Source organism: Podarcis gaigeae (genome assembly GCF_964106915.1).
Source record: "Podarcis gaigeae genome assembly, chromosome: 13".
Lineage (NCBI taxonomy): Eukaryota > Metazoa > Chordata > Lepidosauria > Squamata > Lacertidae > Podarcis > Podarcis gaigeae.
Genome location: NC_139689.1, coordinates 44,648,290 through 44,669,246, shown reverse-complemented (window position 1 = coordinate 44,669,246; position 20,957 = coordinate 44,648,290). Strand labels below are relative to the sequence as shown.

The 20,957-nt window shown below is 47.9% G+C and overlaps 1 protein-coding gene across 3 annotated transcripts in view; it reads right to left on the bottom strand.

Moving 5' to 3' along the window:
* Positions 1-728: 728 nt before the first annotated feature.
* PLEKHH3 (pleckstrin homology, MyTH4 and FERM domain containing H3) overlaps positions 729-20,957 on the bottom strand; it is a 37,981-nt gene continuing 17,752 nt past the window's right edge. For all 3 annotated transcript variants that reach the window (XM_083709449.1, XM_083709450.1, XM_083709451.1), the window contains 11 exons: positions 20,780-20,838; positions 15,429-15,517; positions 14,634-14,828; positions 12,212-12,369; positions 8,420-8,528; positions 6,711-7,008; positions 4,748-4,955; positions 3,494-3,630; positions 2,445-2,565; positions 1,925-2,160; positions 729-1,301 (listed from right to left, as the gene is read on the bottom strand). In XM_083709449.1, coding sequence (XP_083565575.1) covers positions 1,945-2,160; positions 2,445-2,565; positions 3,494-3,630; positions 4,748-4,955; positions 6,711-7,008; positions 8,420-8,528; positions 12,212-12,369; positions 14,634-14,828; positions 15,429-15,517; positions 20,780-20,838 — 1,590 coding nt within the window. In that variant the 3' untranslated portion in view covers positions 729-1,301; positions 1,925-1,944. The remainder of the gene's footprint in view (positions 1,302-1,924; positions 2,161-2,444; positions 2,566-3,493; positions 3,631-4,747; positions 4,956-6,710; positions 7,009-8,419; positions 8,529-12,211; positions 12,370-14,633; positions 14,829-15,428; positions 15,518-20,779; positions 20,839-20,957) is intronic.

The following is a 20,957-nucleotide window of genomic DNA, read 5'->3' as shown; positions in this document are numbered from 1 at the left end:
CAGCTGGGGAGACAAGAGTAACCTGCTTCTTTGAGTTCTGATTTCAGCAAGGGCTGAAGGCCACTTCAGATTCTTGTGGGTTCGGGCTCAACACACTTGCTCAGTGGATAAGTGAAAGTCATTCTGTGTGTGCTTCAAAGCAGCTTTCCGTAGTTCCCTGCTGCCTATCGGGTCTTGACACAATTTGTGGACTTCAAAGAAAACAAAACTATTTGCCAAAATGCTTGTAGCGTGACGTGGGCTCTCTCACCCTGGTCCAGCAGGCCCCTGGACTTCATTTACTCAAGACTCTTGTGAAATCCTTTTCTTTGGGCGTTGTGTAGAAGGAGTGGAAACTCCATGTGCACAAATTTGCGGCTGAACAAGCCTCTGTTCACATGAACGCTGTTCATATGGTGCAGATTGCAAGCCATTCGCCATGCAGTGAGAGAGATCAGAAAAACGAGCTGCAATATTAGAGATTCGGCACAAAAAGGCAAGAGGCCATGCGATGCAACATGAGCACCAGCTGTTTTAGAGGCACCCTGTTACCGTATAGTATTTATAGATTTACACCCTGCCTTTAAAAAAACGATTCTCACTGATAATCACGATGCTATCAGCTGGGCTCAGAACAGCTTGGCCAGAGGCCTTTGTGGTGGGAAAAGAGACAAGAAACTCCGGGGGGAAACTGGTAATCCCTCTCACAAGACACGCTTCATCCAGCTCAAAGCTAAGCAGCCACTGGCTTGTGTTTACTACATTTATTTTGTTTGGTTTTTTAAAAAAAACAGCTTTGCAAGAGAGAGCCATAGGAGGAGATGCTACCCAGCACTCCCAAGTCCTCTGCTGTTTTTCACCATCTCTTCATGTGCGAGTGAAAACACGGCACTGTCTGCACAGACCAGACGATAGGCACAGTGTCAAGCTGCCTGCAGCTTTACGGGCAGAAGAGAGAAGCGTGCCAACTACTTGTTCCGAGAGACCGAATGGAGGAAAGGAGATCTATCAATATAAATAATTTTTTACACGCGTTGGGGAAGGGAAGGGAATCCCTCTACACAGGAGAGGACATATGTTTCCAGCTCCTTAGGAGCATAAAGTACCACGGTATTGTCACTGCAAGTGTCTGGCTGGGGAAGGCACGAGATCTCCCTGGCCTTCAAGGCTGCTGCCAGGGCGAACAGTCGGCGCAGGCATGGTCCCCATCGCTGGCTGTTTGGTTAAGTGCAGTCCTTTGTCTGTTGGTGGCGGTCACCGTGAGAGTCTCCTCCTGCAGGTCTGTGCGGAATACGCTGGGCCTGCTGAATCGCCTCCTTTGCCTGAGAAGAAAATGGGGGAAGGTCAGAGCTCGGCCTACCCCTCCCATGCCGTTTCCTGCCCCTCTAAGGTAAAGGTAAAGGGACCCTTGACCATTAGGTCCAGTCATGGCTGACTCTGGGGTTGCGGTGCTCATCTCGCTTTATTGGCCAAGGGAGCCGGCATACAGCTTCCGGGTCATGTGGCCAGCATGACTAAGCCGATTCTGGTGAACCAGAGCAGCGCACGGAAACGCCGTTTACCTTCCCGCCGGAGCGGTACCTATTTATCTTCTTGCACTTTGATGTGCTTTCAAACTGCTAGTTTGGCAGGAGCAGGGACCGAGCAACAGGAGCTCACCCCGTCGCGGGGATTCGAACCACCAACCTTCTGATCGGCAAGTCCTAGGCTCTGTGGTTTAACTCACAGCGCCACCTGCAAATATACCCAAATCTGTTTTGATTCTGGAGTGTGCTACATGTGTTGGAAAATCCTCCCTCCACAATAATGGTCGGATCCTGCTTTGCCAAAGAGCAGTGCCTGCCCACTATTCAAGTGTGTGCCACTGGTCTCTCCTCGTTCTCTCCATCATGTACCTTCTCAAGTCGTGCCCGGAAATACGGAAGTGCAGGGGGGGACGACTTACCTGATAAATAAACCTCTGCGTCACAGAGGACAGACCCAAAGGCCGACCACGTGCCCGCCAGGCTGATCTCTGGCTGCCTCGTCCCCTGTATCTGTTTCCGTTCGCACACAGCAACTCCCGTCAGAGAGGCTGTCTCCAGGAAATGGCTGCACGGGAGCTGCTTCCACTCCGTTCGCAGCTTGACCGCGGGCAGGAGAGCCCACAGCCCAGCTGACAATGCTCCAGCGAGAGATCCCCTGGTGGGTAAGGAAGATCTTGGAATTAGAGAGCAGGCAACTAAGGCAGGTGGACAGCAGATCAATAAGGAAAAGCTGGTCTAAGCAAGGGAGGTAGGTGTGGGTGGAGAAGCCTCCATTCTGGTTCTGCAAGTGTGACGCAGCCCAAGGCTGGAAACATCTCAAATGGGCAATACGGCCGTAGATGAACCCTAATGGGCATTGTAGGGAGAGGGTGTGTCGCTTGGAACAACAGCACTCCGCACACCTGCAAGCTTGTTCTCTTGGTCAGTGTGACCTCTTACCTGTTCAAATAGCACTGCAAACTCCTGGCTGTTGCAGGGGACGCAGTCCAGGTTCAGACACCCATAATGCCTGAACCAGAGTCTGGCAGGGGACTTCCTGGGTGGCTCTTCCCCAGCTGAGCTACAACAAGGCAACCAAATACATCCCATCAGTTCTGGGACAAGCAAAAACGCCCTAACCTGATCCAATGTTCTGACTGCATACGGCACGGATACCGGGGCAAACGAAAAAGACTGAAACTTTCCTGCTAGCTCGATAACAGTCAAACCTCGGTTCCCGAACACCTCCGTTTTGGAACGTTTCGGCTCCCGAACGCCAAAAACCTGGTAGTAAATGCTCTGGTTTTTGAACGTTTTTTGGAAGCCGAACATCCGATGCAGCTACCGCTTGAGTGTGGGAAGCTCTTGCAACCAATTGGAAGCCGCGCCTTGGTCACTGAACATTCGGAAGCCGTACGGGCTTCCGGAACGGGTTACAGTGGTACCTTGGGTTACAGACGCTTCAAGTTACAGACTCCGCTAACACAGAAATAGTACATCGGGTTAAGAACTTTGCTTAAGGATGAGAACAGAAATCGGGTGGTGGTGGCGTGGCACCAGCGGGAGGCCCCATTAGCTAAAGTTTCAGGTTAAGAATGGACCTCCAGAACGAAGTAAGTTCTTAACCAGAGGTACCACTGTACATTCGACAACCGAGGTTTTACTGTATCCGTCTGCCCCACAGATACATCTTGTACTCAACTCCGAAGTGTGCCCTGCATAACTAGGGGTTTTTTAAAAAATTATTTTTTTTGCAGAGTTCTGCTCCCGCTAGCTGAAATAGACCCCGCCTCTGCAATCACATGCACATTCCTCCTCCGGCAACCCAGCATTTCCCAAGCCACTCCCCCCGTATATTTGCAAGATCCTCTCTGGAGCCGCAAAGGCTAGGATGTCGCTTTGAGTTGGGATTTTCAACGTGCTGCCAACTCTTTTTAACTCCTCCTGGCTCCTGTGTGTCCAGCTGTGACCCAAGTTAAATTGTACTGGGTTGAGGGGAGGTCATTTACCTTTCGAACCTCGTGAGAACATCTGCCACCAGGGCATGCTCTGGCAGGGGGCGCACGTGCTGCCAGCTCTCCTCGTAGAGGGCAAATGAGTTGGGGCTATGCGCCAGGCCCAGGCGCAACATCAGCTCCACGGCCACCTGGGACGAGGAGACAAAGGGGGTGACAGGAGGCCTGGGCAGGTCCAGCAGGAGGGCACTCAGTGCTGCAAAGGGGACACACACAGACAGACAGTGTCAAGCATGCAGAGGGGCGGAGAGGGGGGCAGGGTAGGGGTGGAAGGGTAGGGGCACAGAGACCCAACTGGTGCACAGTGGTGGGAGGAAAAGGGAAAAGAAGCTTGCCTCATCTCTCACCAATTGCACCGCGGAATGGAAGCAGCCAGCGCCACAATGCAAGACAAAATCCTGGCTGCTTGGGCCTTTTGGCAAAGAAGGAGGCAAGTCTTCTTTCCCTTCCTCCCTCCTCTCTCCCAAGTAAGGTAAAGGGTAAAAGGTAAAGGGACCCCTGACCATTAGGTCCAGTCGTTGACGACTCTGGGGTTGCGGCACTCATCTTGCTCTATAGGCCGAGGGGGCCGGCGTACAGCTTCTGGGTAATATTACAGGGAACCAGGCAGAGGGCCTTCTTGGTAGTGGCGCCCTCCCTGTGGAACGCCCTACCATCAGATGTCAAAGAGAACAACAACTACCAGACTTTTAGAAGACATCTGAAGGCAGCCCTGTTTAGGGAAGCTTTTAATGTTTGATGTACTGCATTATTTTAATATTTTTCTGGAAGCCGCCCAGAGTGGCTTGGGAAGCCCAGCCAGATGGGCAGGGTATAAATTATTATTAATAATAATAAAAATAATAATTATTATTATTAGTGGCCAGCATGACTAAGCCGCTTCTGGCAAACCAGAGCAGCACAAGGAAACGCCATTTACCTTCCCGCTGGAGCGGTACCTATTTATCTACTTGCACTTTGACGTGCTTTCGAACTGCTAGGTTGGCAGGAGCAGGGACCGAGCAACCGGAGCTTACCTCATTGCAGGGATTTGAACCGCCGACCTCCTGATCAGCAAGCCCTAGGCTCAGTGGTTTAACCCACAGCGCCACCCGCAAACGCCCTCTCCCAAGTAAACGCCACCAATATCATCCGCAAGTTCAGCTGCACCTTCTTGTTGGCAACCTGCAAGCCCCATGGGTAGGAATTTTGCCCCAGCTGGCTTCGCCCCTGCCCACCACCCACCCTCGCCATTCAGCCCCTGCTCACCTCCTGGACTGTGGTCTGGGAGGTGACGGCCACATGGCAGGTGGCGATGCTAGGGCAATGCACACCGCACTCGGTCTCCTGGCGCCCCATCAGCCCCGCAATCTCCTCCAGCGAAGGCACGCACTCTTGCCCCTTGGTCTTGTGCAGGGCCTCTGCAATGAAGCGTCCGTACCAAGTCGCCTCCGAGCCTGGGAACTGGTTCTCTGTCCTGCTGGGACCGGGGAAACACCGGCATTAGGGAACCCACACCCGAGAACGGTGCTCAGCACTCCACGCCCCTAGCCACAAACAAGATTCCGAGGAAAGGACCTGCAAATTGCTGTCGTGCATTAAATACACGATTTCCCCGCTCTGGCAGTGGCAGAGACAGGAGGGCATGAAGAATGTCTACTTCCTCTTGGCAGGTTTAATCCCACCTCCAAGCACAGAGATTTATTTCTACATTTTTTCCAGATTATATTTTACATACATTTGTCATTTTGTCATCCTCTTATATGGACTTCCCAACCTATCCTGACATCCAATTCACGTTATTTTGCTACGCCTTTATTTTAGCACCCTTTTCCCCATCACTTATATTCTCCACTGCTGATCATAGGCTCATTCTACTTGCCTGTTTACCTTAATGCCAACTTTCTTTAAATACTCTTCAAGGCATTCCCATTCACTCCCCCCCCCCCCATTGGTATTCCTTCTTTTGGCCGCCAGACTTGCTAACTCTGCAAACTCTATTAATTTATCCAACCACTGATCCTTAGTTGGGACAATTTTTCTTTCCAATTTTTTGCATTCCACCTCAAAGCAAGGAGATAGAGAAAACAGGGGCCCCTTTCCTGACCGTCCTATCAACAAGAGTCGGTGCAGAGGGAGAACAGGACTGCCTTTGCTTAAGAGTAGCAGAGAAGCTTCTGCCAACTGATAGCTTAGCTAACAGAGCATGAGACTCTTCATCTCAGGGCTGTGGGTTCGCGCCCCACGTTCGGCACAGGTTTCCTGCGTTGCAGATGAAGGTGATGGACTTTTCGGAGCTAGCCGACCTGACTGGAAGAGTCCACGACCAGAGGGAGGAAGACTACCAGGAGGAATGGATGAAATTCAAATACTATTTAGTTAAATACGTTAAGATAACTTAATTGGGGGAAAACTTGCAAATACCAGATAGGCTTAGGATTTAAATATGTAATGTTAGAGAATAACATGTTTAAAGTTAAAATGAAAAGAAAGAAAGATGTTAAGTGAGAGCTGGACCATAAAGAAGGCTGACCGCCAAAGAATTGCTGCTTTTGAATTATGATGCTGGAGGAGACTCTTGAGAGTCCCATGGACTGCAAGAAGATCAAACCTCTCCATACTGAAGGAAATCAGCCCTGAGTGCTCACTGGAAGGACAGATCCTGAAACTGAGGCTCCAATACTTGGGCCACCTCCTGAGAAGAGAAGACTCCCTGGAAAAGACCCTGATGTTGGGAAAGATGGAGGGCACAAGGAGAAAGGGACAACAGAGGACGAGATGGTTGGATAGTGTTCTCGAAGCTACCAGCATGAGTTTGACAAAACTGCGGGAGGCAGTGGAAGACAGGAGTGCCTGGCGTACTCTGGTCCATGGGGTCACGAAGAGTCAGACACGACTAAACAACAACAATGAGAAAATTGGTTTTGGAAAACTGTTACAATGATATACAATGAAATTCAGCCAGGGGGATTGGAGGAAGTCACTCAACAATGTTACTAAGACTGGGTTAAGTACAATTAAAATGTATGTTTGTTTGTTTAAATTTTTTGGAAAATCAAAAAAAAAAATTGGGGGAAAAAGTTTCCTGCCTCGCAGGGGGTTGAGTTAGGTGAACCTTGCGGTCCTTTCCAACTCCACAATTCCATCATCTCTGGCCTCTCCGCCTGCTGGCAGGCAATACATGCACCCCGTACATTCACGCACCCTGATTTCCCTTTCCCCCAGGGCTCACCGCTGAAGATGTAGCTGCAAGTAGCAGAGGACAGGAAGCGACGGCCTGAACGTGCAGCTCATGCAAGCAAGCAGCTGCCAGTAGCGCAGGTCCGCGGCTGCACCCGGCGCTGGGGGCTCTGTGGTCTGCTTCACCAGCTGGCAGTAGATTTCGTCCACCAGGGCGGGGAGGTCATGGCACGTCTGCAGCACCCCCTGCATGAGAAGGGCTGGCTCCTGCAGCCCCTCCAGCTGCTGCAGCGAGTGGAACAGCTTGACAGCTTCGTCACGGATCCCCGCGTAGCCCTGGCCACCGGGAGCTGCAGAGACGCGGAGAAATAAGCTGTGCGCTCAGGATCCATTATCGTTAATTGGATTTAGACACCGCCCTATACCCGGAGGTCTCAGGGCGGTTCACAAAGAAAATCATAATACAGTGGTACCTTGGTTCTCAAACGCCTTGGTACTCAAACACTGCAAACCCAGAAGTAAGTGTTCCGGTTTGTGAACTTTTTTCGGAAGCTGAACGTGCTCCGTTTTGAGTGTTACACTTCCGATTCGAGGGGCACACTTCCGTTTTGAGTGTTACGCTGAGGTCTGTCTGTTTTTGCTATTTATTTTGCGTTTCTGTTTTTGCAGCTCTTTTTGTTTTGTTTTTTATGTGACTGTGTGGAACCCAGTTTAGCTACTGATTGATTGTGTGACTGCAGTACATTGTTTACTGCTTTCATTTCATGAATCAAGGGTCTCATCAGAGAATAAAATTAATGTTAAATTGCTGTTTCCGGCGTTGTTTTTAAAAGTCTAGAACGGATTAATCCATTTTGCCTTACTTTCTATGGGAAAGTGCGCTTTGGTTTTGGAACAGACTTCCGGAATGGATTAACTTTGAGAACCAAGGTACCACTGTATATAAAAGCAAATTAAAAACCATAGCCCAATACCCACCCCCCAAAAGAGCCACATTCTAAAAGGGTATTGGATGTCAATAAGATCAACCAAAAAAGGTAAAGGTAAAGGGACCCCTGACCGTTAGGTCCAGTCATGGCCGACTCTGGGGTTGCAGCGCTCATCTCGCTTTACTGACCGGCGTACAGCTTCCGGGTCATGTGGCCAGCATGACTAAGCCGCTTCTGGCGAACCAGAGCAGTGCAGGGAAATGCCGTTTACCTTCCTGCTGGAGCGGTACCTATTTATCTACTTGCACTTTGACGTGCTTTTGAACTGCTAGGTTAGCAGGAGCAGGGACTGAGCAACGGGAGCTCACCCCATCGCGGGGATTTGAACCGCTGACCTTCTTATTGGCAAGTCCTAGGCTCTGTGGTTTAACCCACAGAGCCACCCGCGTCCCAAGATCAACCAAAGACCTGGTTAAAAAGGAACGTTTTTGCCTGGCACCTAAAGGCGTATAATGAAGGTGCCAGACGAACTTTCCTGGGGAGAGCATTCCACAGGTGGGGAGCCACTGCTGAGAAGGCCCCGTTCTCGTGTTGCCACGCTCTGGACCTCTCGAGGAGGAGACACACGAAGGAGGGCCTCAGAAGATGAACTCAGGGATTGGGTAGGTTCCTATGGGAAGAGGCGGTCCTTGAGGTATTGCGGCCCTGAGACACGTACCACCAAGTTGCTGAACTGTTTGGTACTGTACAGCCAACGGCACATGCTGCCCAAGGACTGAAGCCAACAATTTTAGGACGATGCTGACCCATGTGCAAGGAAGCGGTCACCCACCTGCATACGGGAAGGGTAGCAGAGGCGCGTAGATTGGGCCAGCCGTGTAGCACAGGATGGGGTTATTTTGATAAATCTGATCCAGGATTTCTGGGCTGTTACGGTTCTCCTGGGATGGGGAGGAGAAAGAAAAAAAACAAAAACAAATTGCACTAATCCATAACAAATTCAATATTTTTATAGGGGTTCTTCTGACCCCTGGACTTCCCCCCACTCCTCTCCCCGGTTTCCAGTAATTATCTCTTCTCTTTTCTGTGACTAAGTACTTTTATCCAATCTATTAAGTCTCCTTTTTCAATACCCTTTATCAAATTATATTACAAGTGCTAATCCAATCCTGCTAACGTTTTTAAATGTTTGTAATGCTCCTTCATATATTCTTATAAAGTTAATCCATTCATTTCTAATTTTTTTTGTCCTCTTGGTGTATATAATCTTCCTGGTCAGTTTCGCCATTTTGGCATAATCCATCAGTTTCAATATCCATTCTTCCTTTGATGGGGTTCTTTCTTTCTTCCTTCCATCCCTGGGCATACAACATTCTTGCCGCTGTTGTCACATACATAAATAGGACCTTTTCCCTCTTTCACTATCTCTTCTAATATTATACCTAATGGAAAAGCCTCTGGTTTTTTAACAAAAGTTATTTTAAACAATTTTTTAGCTCACTATAAATAATTTCCCAGAAGGCTTTTGCTGAGTTACAGGTCCACCCTGCCTGAAGAATTTCTTTTTATTATTATTATCTTCTTTACTGAAATCCATGGATATCATATATGATCTAATATTCACATACAAAGGTATAAGTGATGATGATAATAATAATAAATAATCTTAAATGATTTTACCATTAAATATTTATACTTATACATGCTCTTTTCTTATATTTTCTAACTAAACAAAAATAAACCAAAGTAGAATCAAATAAACTAAACTATGTTAAGACAGGTAAAGTTAAAGGGACCCCTGACCATTAGGTCCAGTCGTGACCGACTCTGGGGTTGCGGCGCTCATCTCGCTTTATTGGCCGAGGGAGGCGGCGTACAGCTTCCGGGTCATGTGGCCAGAACGACTAAGCCGCTTCTGGAAAACCAGAGCAGCGCACAGAAATGCTGTTTACCTTCCCGCCGGAGCGGTACCTATTTATCTACTTGCACTTTGATGTGATTTCGAACTCCTAGGTTGGCAGGAGCAGGGACCGAGCAATGGGAGCTCACCCCATCGCGGGGATTCGAACCGCTGACTTTCTGATCGGCAAGTCCTAGGCTCTGTGGTTTAACCCACAGTACCACCTGTGTCCCAATGTTAAGACAGACTTCCCATCATTTCCTGATGTACTTTACATTTACAATACTGAATGTACTTATACTTATTAGCTTACTCTTAATATATTTTCTAATACTTTCTTATAACGTATCGCTGCCATATAGATGTTATATCGTTATCATATTTTTGTAGGTATTTCTTGAACACATCCCTTTTTTGAGTAAATGGTTGTTTTGTATTTCCCCCTAACCTATTTGTCAGTTGAGCCATTTCGCTGCCTGCAGAATTTCTAGAGCTATTGATTCAAGTCTGGGAACTGCTGCGGTGTCGACAAGAGCACCTTCCCAGAAGAGCCGCTTTAGGAAACCGGCATGCAAATACCTGCTGCCACCATGAAGGGGCTGCCCTTGGCAAAGGTGGCTAACCATGTGCGCGTGGGCTCCGGGCACGAAACCCGTTTGCATTTCACATTGCAAATCCTCAGGGCAGATGGTGCAACTTAACACTTTTGGGCACGTCAGCATTAAGGAACGGGCCTAGCTGTCCACCCCTACCCGCAACAATATTAATTGGTTGTTTGTTTAATTAGCATAGGCCTCGCCTATGAAACCAGCCCCCTGCCCCAAGGCTTAGATCATTACATTTAGGGCCTGTTCAGGGAAGTTTTTAATGTCTGACACTGTATTGTTTTTAATATTCGGTTGGAAGCAGACCAGAGTGGCTGGAGAAACCCAGCCAGATGGGTGGGGTATAAATTATGATTATATTATTATTATTATTGTTGTTGTTGTTGTTGTTGTTGTTGTTATAATAATATTTCAATAGTAGTAGTAATAATACTACAGTGGTGCCTCGCAAGACGAAATTAATCCGTTCCGTGAGGCTCTTCGTATAGCGGTTTTTTCGTCTTGCGAAGCAAGCCCATTGACAGCTTAGCGGATTAGCGCTATTAGCGGTTTAGCGGCTTTTAGCGGATCAGCTGTTAAGCGGCTTATCAGCGGATCAACTGATAAGCGGCTTAGGGCTTAGGAAAAGGGGGGGAAAAGGGGAAAAAACCCCGCAGGAACTCACAAGACATTTTCGTCTTGCAAAGCAAGCCCATAGGGAAATTTGTTTTGCGAAGCGCCTCCAAAACGGAAAACCCTTTCGTCTAGCGGGTTTTCCGTCTTGCGAGGCGTTCGTCTTGCGGGGTACCACTGTAATAATAATAATAATAATAATAATAATAATAATAATAATAATACTATGTTTATGTTATTAGCCCACAGATGGAAAGAAGAAACAATCCTGACCAGGGCAAGCAGTTGATGGGACTAAGCTGAAATAGCAAAATTAAATGGAAAGCTCAGGAACCAAGAGGACAAAAACTTTAAAAAAGAATGGGGAAAATTTATAAATTATTTAGGAACGCAGATGAAAACATTAGCAGGATTTTAATCACACTTGAAAGGCAACAGAAACTATGGACAATTTAGATCAGGCATCCTCAATCTTCGGCCCTCCAGATGTTTTGGTCTACAATTCCCATGATCACTAACTAATAGGAACAATGGTCAGGGATGATGGGAATTGTAGTCCAAAACATCTGGAGGGCCGAAGGTTGAGGATGCCTGATTTAGATGGATAAAAAATGTGGATAATGGATATGCAGTTGTAAATATTGGCATTAGGACCCATGGAGGGGATGATGGAGGGAGAGTCGTGAGATTTAGAGCAACCCCTTTACAGTGGTAACTCAGGTTAAGTACTTAATTAGTTCCGGAGGTCTGTACTTAACCTGAAACTGTTCTTAACCTGAAGCACCACTTTAGCTAATGGGGCCTCCTGCTGCCGCCGTGCCACCGGAGCATGATTTCTGTTCTCATCCTGAAGCAAAGTTCTTAACGTGAAGCACTATTTCTGGGTTAGCGGAGTCTGTAACCTGAAGCGTATGTAACCTGAAGCGTATGTAACCCGAGGTACCACTGTATATGGATTTTTAATTGACTTTCATATATTTTCTAAAATCAAATAAAAACTATTTTACAACAGAGGTGAGCCGGCAGGAAAAATAATAATTACAAACGATGAGTGTTTCCCAACCTTGGGCCTCCAGCTGTTTTTGGACTACAACTCCCATCATCCCTAGCGAGCAAGACTAGTGGTCAGGGATGATGGGAATTATAGTTCAAAAACAGCTGGAGGCCCAAGGTTGGGAAACACTGGTTTAAACAACCCGTCAAACCCGTAACATTGCAGACGCTCTTAAAGCAGTTATGAATAAGAATTAAAGCGTGCAAAAATGACAGTCCAAACCAGCAGCATGAGTAAGAAATGCTGTGTGTGCAGGTGCCGCTCCCTTCATTTAAGGGAGAAAACCGCCGGGTGCGCTCATTATGCATTTCTGCAACTGCCCTCTCAGCTCCAAGGGTTTCCCAGCTCCTTTGCTGAATGACGGGAGTGTGGCTTGGCCCATTCGCAGCTTCAGCAGGTGTGTCCTGGCCCTCGCATCACACCCATTTCCTTCCGGGCCCATGCCCCACTCACCTCAATGTCACACATGAGGAGCTGCGTTGGGGTCTGCACGGGGGGCTTGCTGATGATGACCTTCTGTAGGGCGCAAACCCAATGCACAGCTTCGTTTAAGTGCTCTGTATAGAGGCGGTAGCAGTGCTTTCTGCCAAAAACAGTCACTGCCCAGTATCCTGCGGAGGAGGGAGACAGAAGTGAGTACCAGCATGTGATTAATAGAAACACACACACGCGTATACACAGGTATAATATACCGTATTTTTCACTCTATAAGACGCAGCTAGTTTTTGGAGGAGGAAAACAAGAAAAAAAAATGTTCTGAATCTCAGAAGCCAGAACAGCAAGAGGGATCACTGTGCAGTGAAAGCAGCTGTTCTGGCTTCTGGGATAGCTGCGCAGCCTGCATTCACTCCATAAGACGCACACACATTTCCCCTTACTTCTTAGGAGGGAAAAAGTGAATCTTATAGAGCAAAAAATACGGTACTAGTAAAGGTAAAGGGACCCCTGACCGTTTAGGTCCAGTCGCAGACGACTCTGGGGTTGTGTGCTCATCTCGCTCTATATGCCGAGGGAGCCGGCGTTTGTCCACAGAGAGCTTCTGGGTCATGTGGCCAGCATGACTAAGCCGCTTCTGGAAAACCAGAGCAGTGCACGGAAACGCCGTTTACCTTCCCGCTGGAGCGGTACCTATTTATCTACTTGCACTTGACGTGCTTTTGAACTGCTAGGTTGGCAGGAGCAGGACTGAGAAACGGGAGCTCACCCCGGCATGGGGATTCGAACCACCGACCTTCCGAACAGCAAGCCCTATGCTCTGTGGTTTAGACCACAGCGCTACCCACGTCCCTATACTAGGGTTGCCATATTTAAAAAAGTGAAAATCTGGACACTAAAGTTTCTCAGCTCCTATTTAATTTTTTTTGTAAGATCTAAAAAAAAAACAGAAAAAGATGATTTTGAGCTATTTTTAAGGAAATTGGCCAGAATCTACACCAGAGGTCAGCAACCTAAGGCCCATGGGCTGGAAGCGGCCCATGAGGGTCGCTTAACTGGCTCATGAGCCGTGCACGAACTGAGCTGCCCAGTTGGTGAGTCCCCGCGTGCTGTGCTAAACCGGCGCGGCGCAGCATGGGGACTCTCTTCCACGGCTCTGGAAATCGCTTCTGCTCATGCCCAGACACTGGAAATTGCGATTTTCATGGGTTGCCATAAGCCCGGACTTTCCCGGACATTTAAGCAATTTCCACCCGGACACTTTCCAATGGCTGAATCCCAGCAACGTCTGAAAAATTCCGGGCATATGGCAACCCAAAAATATACACACACCCTAGGATGAAGCAGGAAGTGTACAGGCCTTAACTTACACAGCATATAGATGTATAGCTATAGATCTATATCTATTAGTATTAGTAGCAGATATAGCCCTGAAAGGAACACAGAAATGCGGGAAGTAGGAAGAGAAAAGGCTTTTGATTCCCCATGACAGCCACACACAGGTCATAGAGAGGCTATGCTTTTATATCTATATCTATCCTTTCGAACCTAGGAGACCTTTCTCTCATTAACACTTCTCCAAAGTTTAAAATTTCCTGATGCTTTCCCTTTAAGTTTTTCCATATTTTAAGAATTCCCAAGTTTTTGCGGTTTTAATTTATGCATTTACATTTTACATGCAATGTGTTTCTATTGCAAAAAAGCAGCTTTGAGACCGAGGTAGCAAAAAGCAGAAGGGCCTTCTTGGTCGTTGTGCCCACCCTGTGGAACGCGATGCCCTCAAATGTCAAGGAAATAAACGACTATCCGACTTTTAGGAAGCATGCAAAGGCAGCTGCACAGGGAAGTTTTTAATGTTTGACGTTTTACTGTGTTTGATGTTTTCATTTGCCGGAAGCCGCCCAGAGTGGCTGCGGTAACCCGGTCTGATGGGCGGCATATAATCAATCAATCAATCAATCAATCAATCAATCAAAGAAAGCTGAAACAGGAGGTGGGAACGTTCTTCGCCCCAAAGGCCACATTTCCTCATGGGCCAGGGGTGCCAGCAATGGGCAGGGCAGACACAAACACGGGCAGAGAAATAGGCCCGATTCTTCCCTTTGTACTAAAGGCTGCACTCCAGCCGCACAAAATGCACACAGAAAGCCAGTTTCTACACACAACACACACCTCCACCCAAACAAGTTACAAGGTGACGTTCCAGTTGGTTTGCCATATTTCAAAAAGTGAAAATCCAGACAGAAACCTTGTTGGTTCCTACCCCACCCCCCAAGTTGAAGAGGGTGTGGTCTGAGGAGAATCCCAAGGGCCAGAGGAAAGGGTTCAGAGGGCCACATTTGAATCTGAGGTTCTCCAACGCTGTGCTAAAAGGCTCAATACCCAAGCAAGGGCGCTCTGGCTCCCGGGCTCCCACTCCACAGCCAGGCACATTGTTTACCTGTCTCCTTGTAGGTCTGCTTGTCAGGCCACAGCACAGAACAGAGACTGGTGAGGACGAGCGAACCAAGGCACCGGGCCGTCACCTCACACCCGCTATAGTAGTCGAGGGAATCCTCCGTCAGCACAAACCAGTACTTGCGAGGACGCAGCCAAGGGGTCTTTATACCTCCCCGGACCTCCCGTTGCAGCCAGCCTGGAAGAGGCAATAGAAAGATGGTGAGGTGGAGCCTGTGCTCAGGTTGACCCCCACCCCACCCCAAGAACACATTGGCTCTCTTTCTGCTTCTACAGGTGGGGCAGATAGGGCTGGTCATCCTGGGAAGGTAGCCCATCTATGTAGGAGAAGGAATAGTAAAAACGTAAAGGTACCCCTGACCATTAGGTCCACTCGTGGCCGACTCTGGGGTTGCAGCGCTCATCTCGCTTTACTGGCCGAGGGAGCCGGCGTACAGCTTCCGGGTCATGTGGCCAGCATGACTAAGCCACTTCTGGCGAATCAGAGCAGCGCATGGAAACGCCATTTACCTTCCCGCCAGAGCAGTACCTATTTATCTACTTGCACTTTGACATGCTTTCGAACTGCTAGGTTGGCAGGAGCAGGGACCGAGCAACGGGAGCTCACCCCATCAAGGGGATTCGAACCTCCGACCTTCTGATTGGCAAGTCCTAGGCTCTGTGGTTTAACCCACAGCGCCACCCGCGTCCCCTAAACGCTTTGTGGCTGCTCTTTAATTTAGCGCAACTTGCAATGCAAGTACCACGCTCAGGGAGTCGCGCTGCGTTAAGACCCCACCTTTCACGATAGCATCGGGTTCTCCTTGCAGTCTCCCGCTCTTCTTCTCCGTGATAAGACTGTGCGTTTCTTCGGACACTGGCAGAGACCTGCGGGACAACAGATTGGGTCAAGCAGGGCCGGGGAACCTCACTGAGCCCGAGGGCCACATTCCCCTCTCAGCAAGCTTCTGGGGGCCACAGGCAAAAGTGGGTGGAGCAACAAATGCAAACGCTCCAACCTTTCTACGTAGGCTAGTTTCTATGCCTCTCTGAGTGCAAGGAAATATTCTAGTCAGGCAATATTCTGGAGCTGGTGAGGGCTGCGGTCTGGAGAGACAGGGTGTGGCTGCAAGGGGGAGGTGCTGAGGGCCAAACAGAGAGCCTTGAAGGGCCACATTTGCTTTACTTCAGGGCTTTATGCACCTCCGAGCTAAAGAGATGGAAGCATCAACCTGAGGCCCTAGTGTGACCAGGGTGAATAAAAATCAACTTTAAAAATCAGATTTTTAAAATTTAAATTGGATTATTTTTATTTAAATTGGATTTTTTAAAAATAAAATGCTTTTGGAGAAAAAAATCTTTCTAGTTTTCTATTTAAGCTACTTTATATTCCAAAGGCTATTCATCAGGAAATAAGGATTTGTTTTTAAGGTTTTCATGTGTGCTAAAACTCAGTCTGTTTTTATTGTTTAACCACATCAGTTAACAAACATGGATACATATGCTATAATGTTATTGTTTTAGTTAAATAAATTGTTTAAATTGTTGTTAAGGAAATGATTGTTTTCCTTCTTCCAATAAAGTACAGCAGAAAAGTTGTCCACACAGTTAACTTATTAAACCTCACAATAATGTCATAATTATCTACGTATTTCTAATAGCATAACCACATCAGTAATTTTTGATGCAACTGCAAAAACTACTCTGTAAATTTATTCTTCCAAAAATGAAACCTCCATCTGGTTATAAATATTAATATTATACCAGAAATAATGAGTCTTTTTATAAAAAATATATAATTTAAATCAAGTCTTACTGACTAGTGATTTAAATCGTGATTTAAATCAATTTGATTTAAATCAAATCCACCCTGAGTGTGACCCATCCCCGAAGGCCTGGTCTCCAACCGGTGGGTTGGGAGTCAAAAAAACTGCTCCAAAGAGCAGGTCGGGGCTGGCGAGGAAAGCCCGGGTTCCCCCCCTCCCAGCCCCAAGGACCACACATTCGCTCCATAAGACGCACAGACATTTCCCCTTAGATTTAGAGAGGAAAAAAGTGTGTCTTATGGAGTGAAAAATACAGTATACGGTCAAAAATTAAAACACAGCCCCACAATTGCTAAAGGTGGGGCTCAGGGTTTGGAAACTGCATGCTCCCAAGTTTCCTCACCTCGCTCCCCACAGAACCCCAAACTGCGGCCTACACACATTCCAGCACTTGTCCCCACTGCTTTTCCTCCCCTTCCTCGGACGCGGCCCCACACCCACTTCCCTCCACGGCTGTGGGAAAGTGGGCCGCCAGCTCTTGCACTGTTAACCTCCGGCTAAAAATAAGCTGTTTATATAGAAAGGCTGCCAAGAATTTGGGAAACGAAGGAGCTCAGGAGAGGAGAGGATGCCGGCTGGATTGTCCGAGGGAACAGTGTGTGCATTTGGGCAAGGGGGGGGGGACGACAAAAGAGGAAGGGAAGGGCTTGCCCCCCACCCTACTCCTAAATTCTGCAACCCTCTCTATGAAGGGAGTCCAGCCCCACATTTATTTTACTTATTTTTGCTTCTGACTTGCATATTTGCATTGTCCATCCACCCCCCCCAGTGTTGCTAGAACTGCTCCAAAATGTGCAAAATAGTTCAGCGATTTCCGGCCTTATCCGCCCACCGCCATCTCTGAATTTTGACTCCATCCCATGCATAGGGTCCACTTGCAAGTGCTATTTCCCATTTGTACACTTCCATGGATCCGGGATATACAATATTCTCCTTTTGGTTGGTGACTCTAAACTCCATTTTAGGTGCTCAGGGGTACTATCATTAGTTACTATGGAATGAGCACTTATTATCCATTTGGGGCTTAGGGGGAGGGCCTTCCAGAGGGAGGTAGATTGGGGGTCCCCCCACACCCCACAAGGAAGATGGAAAACAGGCAAACCAAGACTCCTAGTTACTCCAAGACAAGGGCAGGCAAATAGCAGGCGTCGGACTAACTTTGAAGGCCAGTTTAAGGCTTCTGGCAAGAGTGACCCGTCCCTCCCATAATGGAATGGGGAATAAGAGGGAAAGAGAGAGGCCCCATCTACGTTTTGGTCCTGGCCACATCCACTGCTGGCTTTGGCCCCACCTAAAGGTAAAGGTAAAGGTACCCCTGCCCGTACGGGCCAGTCTTGACAGACTCTGGGGTTGTGCGCCCATCTCACTCAAGAGGCCAGGGGCCAGCGCTGTCCGGAGACACTTCCGGGTCACGTGGCCAGCGTGACATCGCTGCTCTGGCGAGCCAGAGCCGCACACGGAAACGCCGTTTACCTTCCCGCTGGTAAGCGGTCCCTATTTATCTACTTGCACCCGGAGGTGCTTTCGAACTGCTAGGTTGGCAGGCGCTGGGACCGAGCAGCGGGAGCGCACCCCGCCGCAGGGATTCGAACCGCCGACCTTTCGATCGGCAAGTCCTAGGCGCTGAGGCTTTAACCCACAGCGCCACCTGCGTCCCTTGGCCCCACCTAAGATAATAATAATTTATTGCTTATACTCCGCCCATCTGGTTGGGTTTCCCCAGCCACTCTGGGCGGCTTCCAACCGAATATTTAAAACAATACAGCGTCAGACATTTAAAACTTCCCTAAACAGCGCCGCCTTCAGTTGTCTTTTAAAAGTAAATCAGTTGTTTGTTGCCTTGACATCTGGTGGGAGGGCCACCACCAAGAAGGCCCTCTGCCTGGTTCCCTGTAACCTTACTTCTCGAAATGAGGGAAACACCAGAAGGCCCTCAGAGCTGGACCTCAGTGTCTGGGTAGAACGATGGAGGTGGAGATGCTCCTTCAGATATACTGGACCGAGGTCGTTTAGGGCTTTAAAGGTCAGCACCAAGACTTTGAATTGTGTTCAGAAATGTACTGGGAGCCAATGTAGGTCTTTCAAGACCGGTGTTATATGGTCTCGGCGGCTGCTCCCAGTCACCAGTCTAGCTGCCGCATTCTGGATATATATGTGTGTGTGTGTGTGTGTGTGTGACCGTCCACTGCCACCTAGATGTTTTCAACCCCCCTCCCAAAAGGCATCACTCGCCCCTTTTCCTTTCTACTTTCCCCAGGCGCTCAGCCACAGCAATGTTCAGACGCTCGCTCTGCGGAGGACGAACCCCAGAGCCCTCAGCTTCGCACACGGGCCTCTGTTCCCCTCGGCCTTTTCCCAGGCCCTGTCTTGCAACAGAGGAAGATGCTGGAGTCCCTTTCCTCCAGGCGCCCTCGCTAGGCCTGACCCCAGCTGGGAACCATTAGCTTGCAAGCAGGGCGGGAGGAGTGTGGGTCACCAGACAGAATTCTTCCCACAATCGCTTCTCCTCTCTCTCTCTCTCTCTCTCTCTCTCTCTCTCTCTCCCAGTTGCTCTCTAGTTGAGAAAGAATTGACAAATCTTCCAAAAAGGAACAAAACAAGGCGCACTTGGGACGTATTAGTCTGAGACCCAGGAGGAATGCCCCCCAAATTGGGGCTGAACTCTCTAGGTTTTCAGTGTCAGGAAACTGGTCTGTGTAGCTCAGCATCATCTATGGTGATGCCTGACAACAAATCCTAATTATTGGGTTCTTTTGCCCCATTTTTTTGTGCCTGCCCAGCAGCCGTGTCACGCTTATGATAATATTTTATTCTCTTGTTAATTATGATGTTTTAAATGTGCATTTTATATTTGACTTCACTCAGCAACATTTTCTTTTGAAATGTTTAAGATTTTTGTTTTGTTTTCATTAACTTTGTGTTAAATATGTATTCTGTAGTTGACCTCCTTTGTGATGTTTTATTTTGAAATCTCTGAGATGGTATTTTGGTATCCTGTTAATTGTGTTGCTTCGAATGTGTACTTTCTTCAGAAATGTTTGGTTCTGGATTGTGCTATTGATGTTTAATATGAAGTAAACCGCTTTGAGATTTTTCTTTAAAATATAAAGCAGTATAAAAATGAAATAAATGAATCATCATCATCATCATCATCATCATCATCTACAATGACTTGCAGTGGTTTTCCAGAGTTTCAGATGGGATTTCTCTCCCTAGTCCAACTAAACCTGGGATATTTTATTTGCAAAGAAGGTGCTTCTGCCACTGAACTATGGCTCCTCTCTGTTCTAAAACAGAGAACCACAGAATTGCAGCGGATTGCAGAGGATCAGGTAGTCCAATGCTAGCAGACTGCATCTGAACATGTACAAAGTGTTCTCCCCACACAGCCGCCCCCAGATATCTGAAATCAGAGGGAATACTTTCAGGGGAGAGGGCTGGTTTTCTAGGCAAGCTTAGGCCCTGCCACTTATTCTTTTTAAAAAATTAAAGACCTATTTGGGCAGCTAGAACGATCTTTCCCCCACTCCTATGCCTGCAATCTAAGTCAGTAGGAACCCCCAGTCATATGCTAATTTGAGTTGGAAGTCCCAGGACTGGTATTTTTTTAACATGCAACAAGAAAATCACATGCAGTGCGTGATCCTCCCTTAGCACGTAGCTACTATTGCAAACCACTGCGCATCCCAAATCAGAAGGTAGGACTTCGAAGCAAGGTGGCTTGTCACGGAGGCAGAATTCAGCCGTAGGGATTTTTTAAAAAACTCTATTCACTAATACCTATCCAGTATTTTGCTTTTGGCCAAAGGTGGAGCCTGATGACAGCATTGAAGAAGAAGGGAATAAGTTGGCAACAAACAGAAGGGACAGGCAGTCATTGGCCTCTGATGGGCAGGAGTTCTTATTTAGATTGCAGGCACAGGAGTGCGGAAAAGATCTAGTTGACCAAATAGATCTTTATTATTATTATTATTTTTAAAAAGATTAAGTGTCAGGGCCTAAGCCAATCACATTAGTTGCAGGATCCTACAGGTTTCTGCTGACAGGAGCCAGAATTCTGACCTGAACAGATACCCCACCCCCAATAACACATTTGCCTATTTGAGTGCCACGCCCCAAACTGAATCAAAATTGTAGAGTGGATAGGGTCATAAAAATCTGCCCTTATTCCCTTATGGGGGAAAAGGGCAGATTTTTGTTTATTACAGGCCCAATCCCATGCAATGCAGTAATCTTTTGACCAACGTGGAAATTGAACCTGCAACCGAGATTCAGAGCCTTGTGCTCTACCGACCAAGCTGCCCCACGACCCCTCAATGCTCACCTTTCGGAACCGCTGCTGGTCCGACTGGGCTGAGTGACGTTCACCTGCAAGGGAGCTCCCTGAAAAGCAAGGGGGGGGAGGGAGACACTGATCAGGACACAAGAAAACAAAACTACGCTTTGCAGGTGATTTGGATAAGGAGACGTGTTAAAGGTAAAGGGACCCCTGACCATTAGGT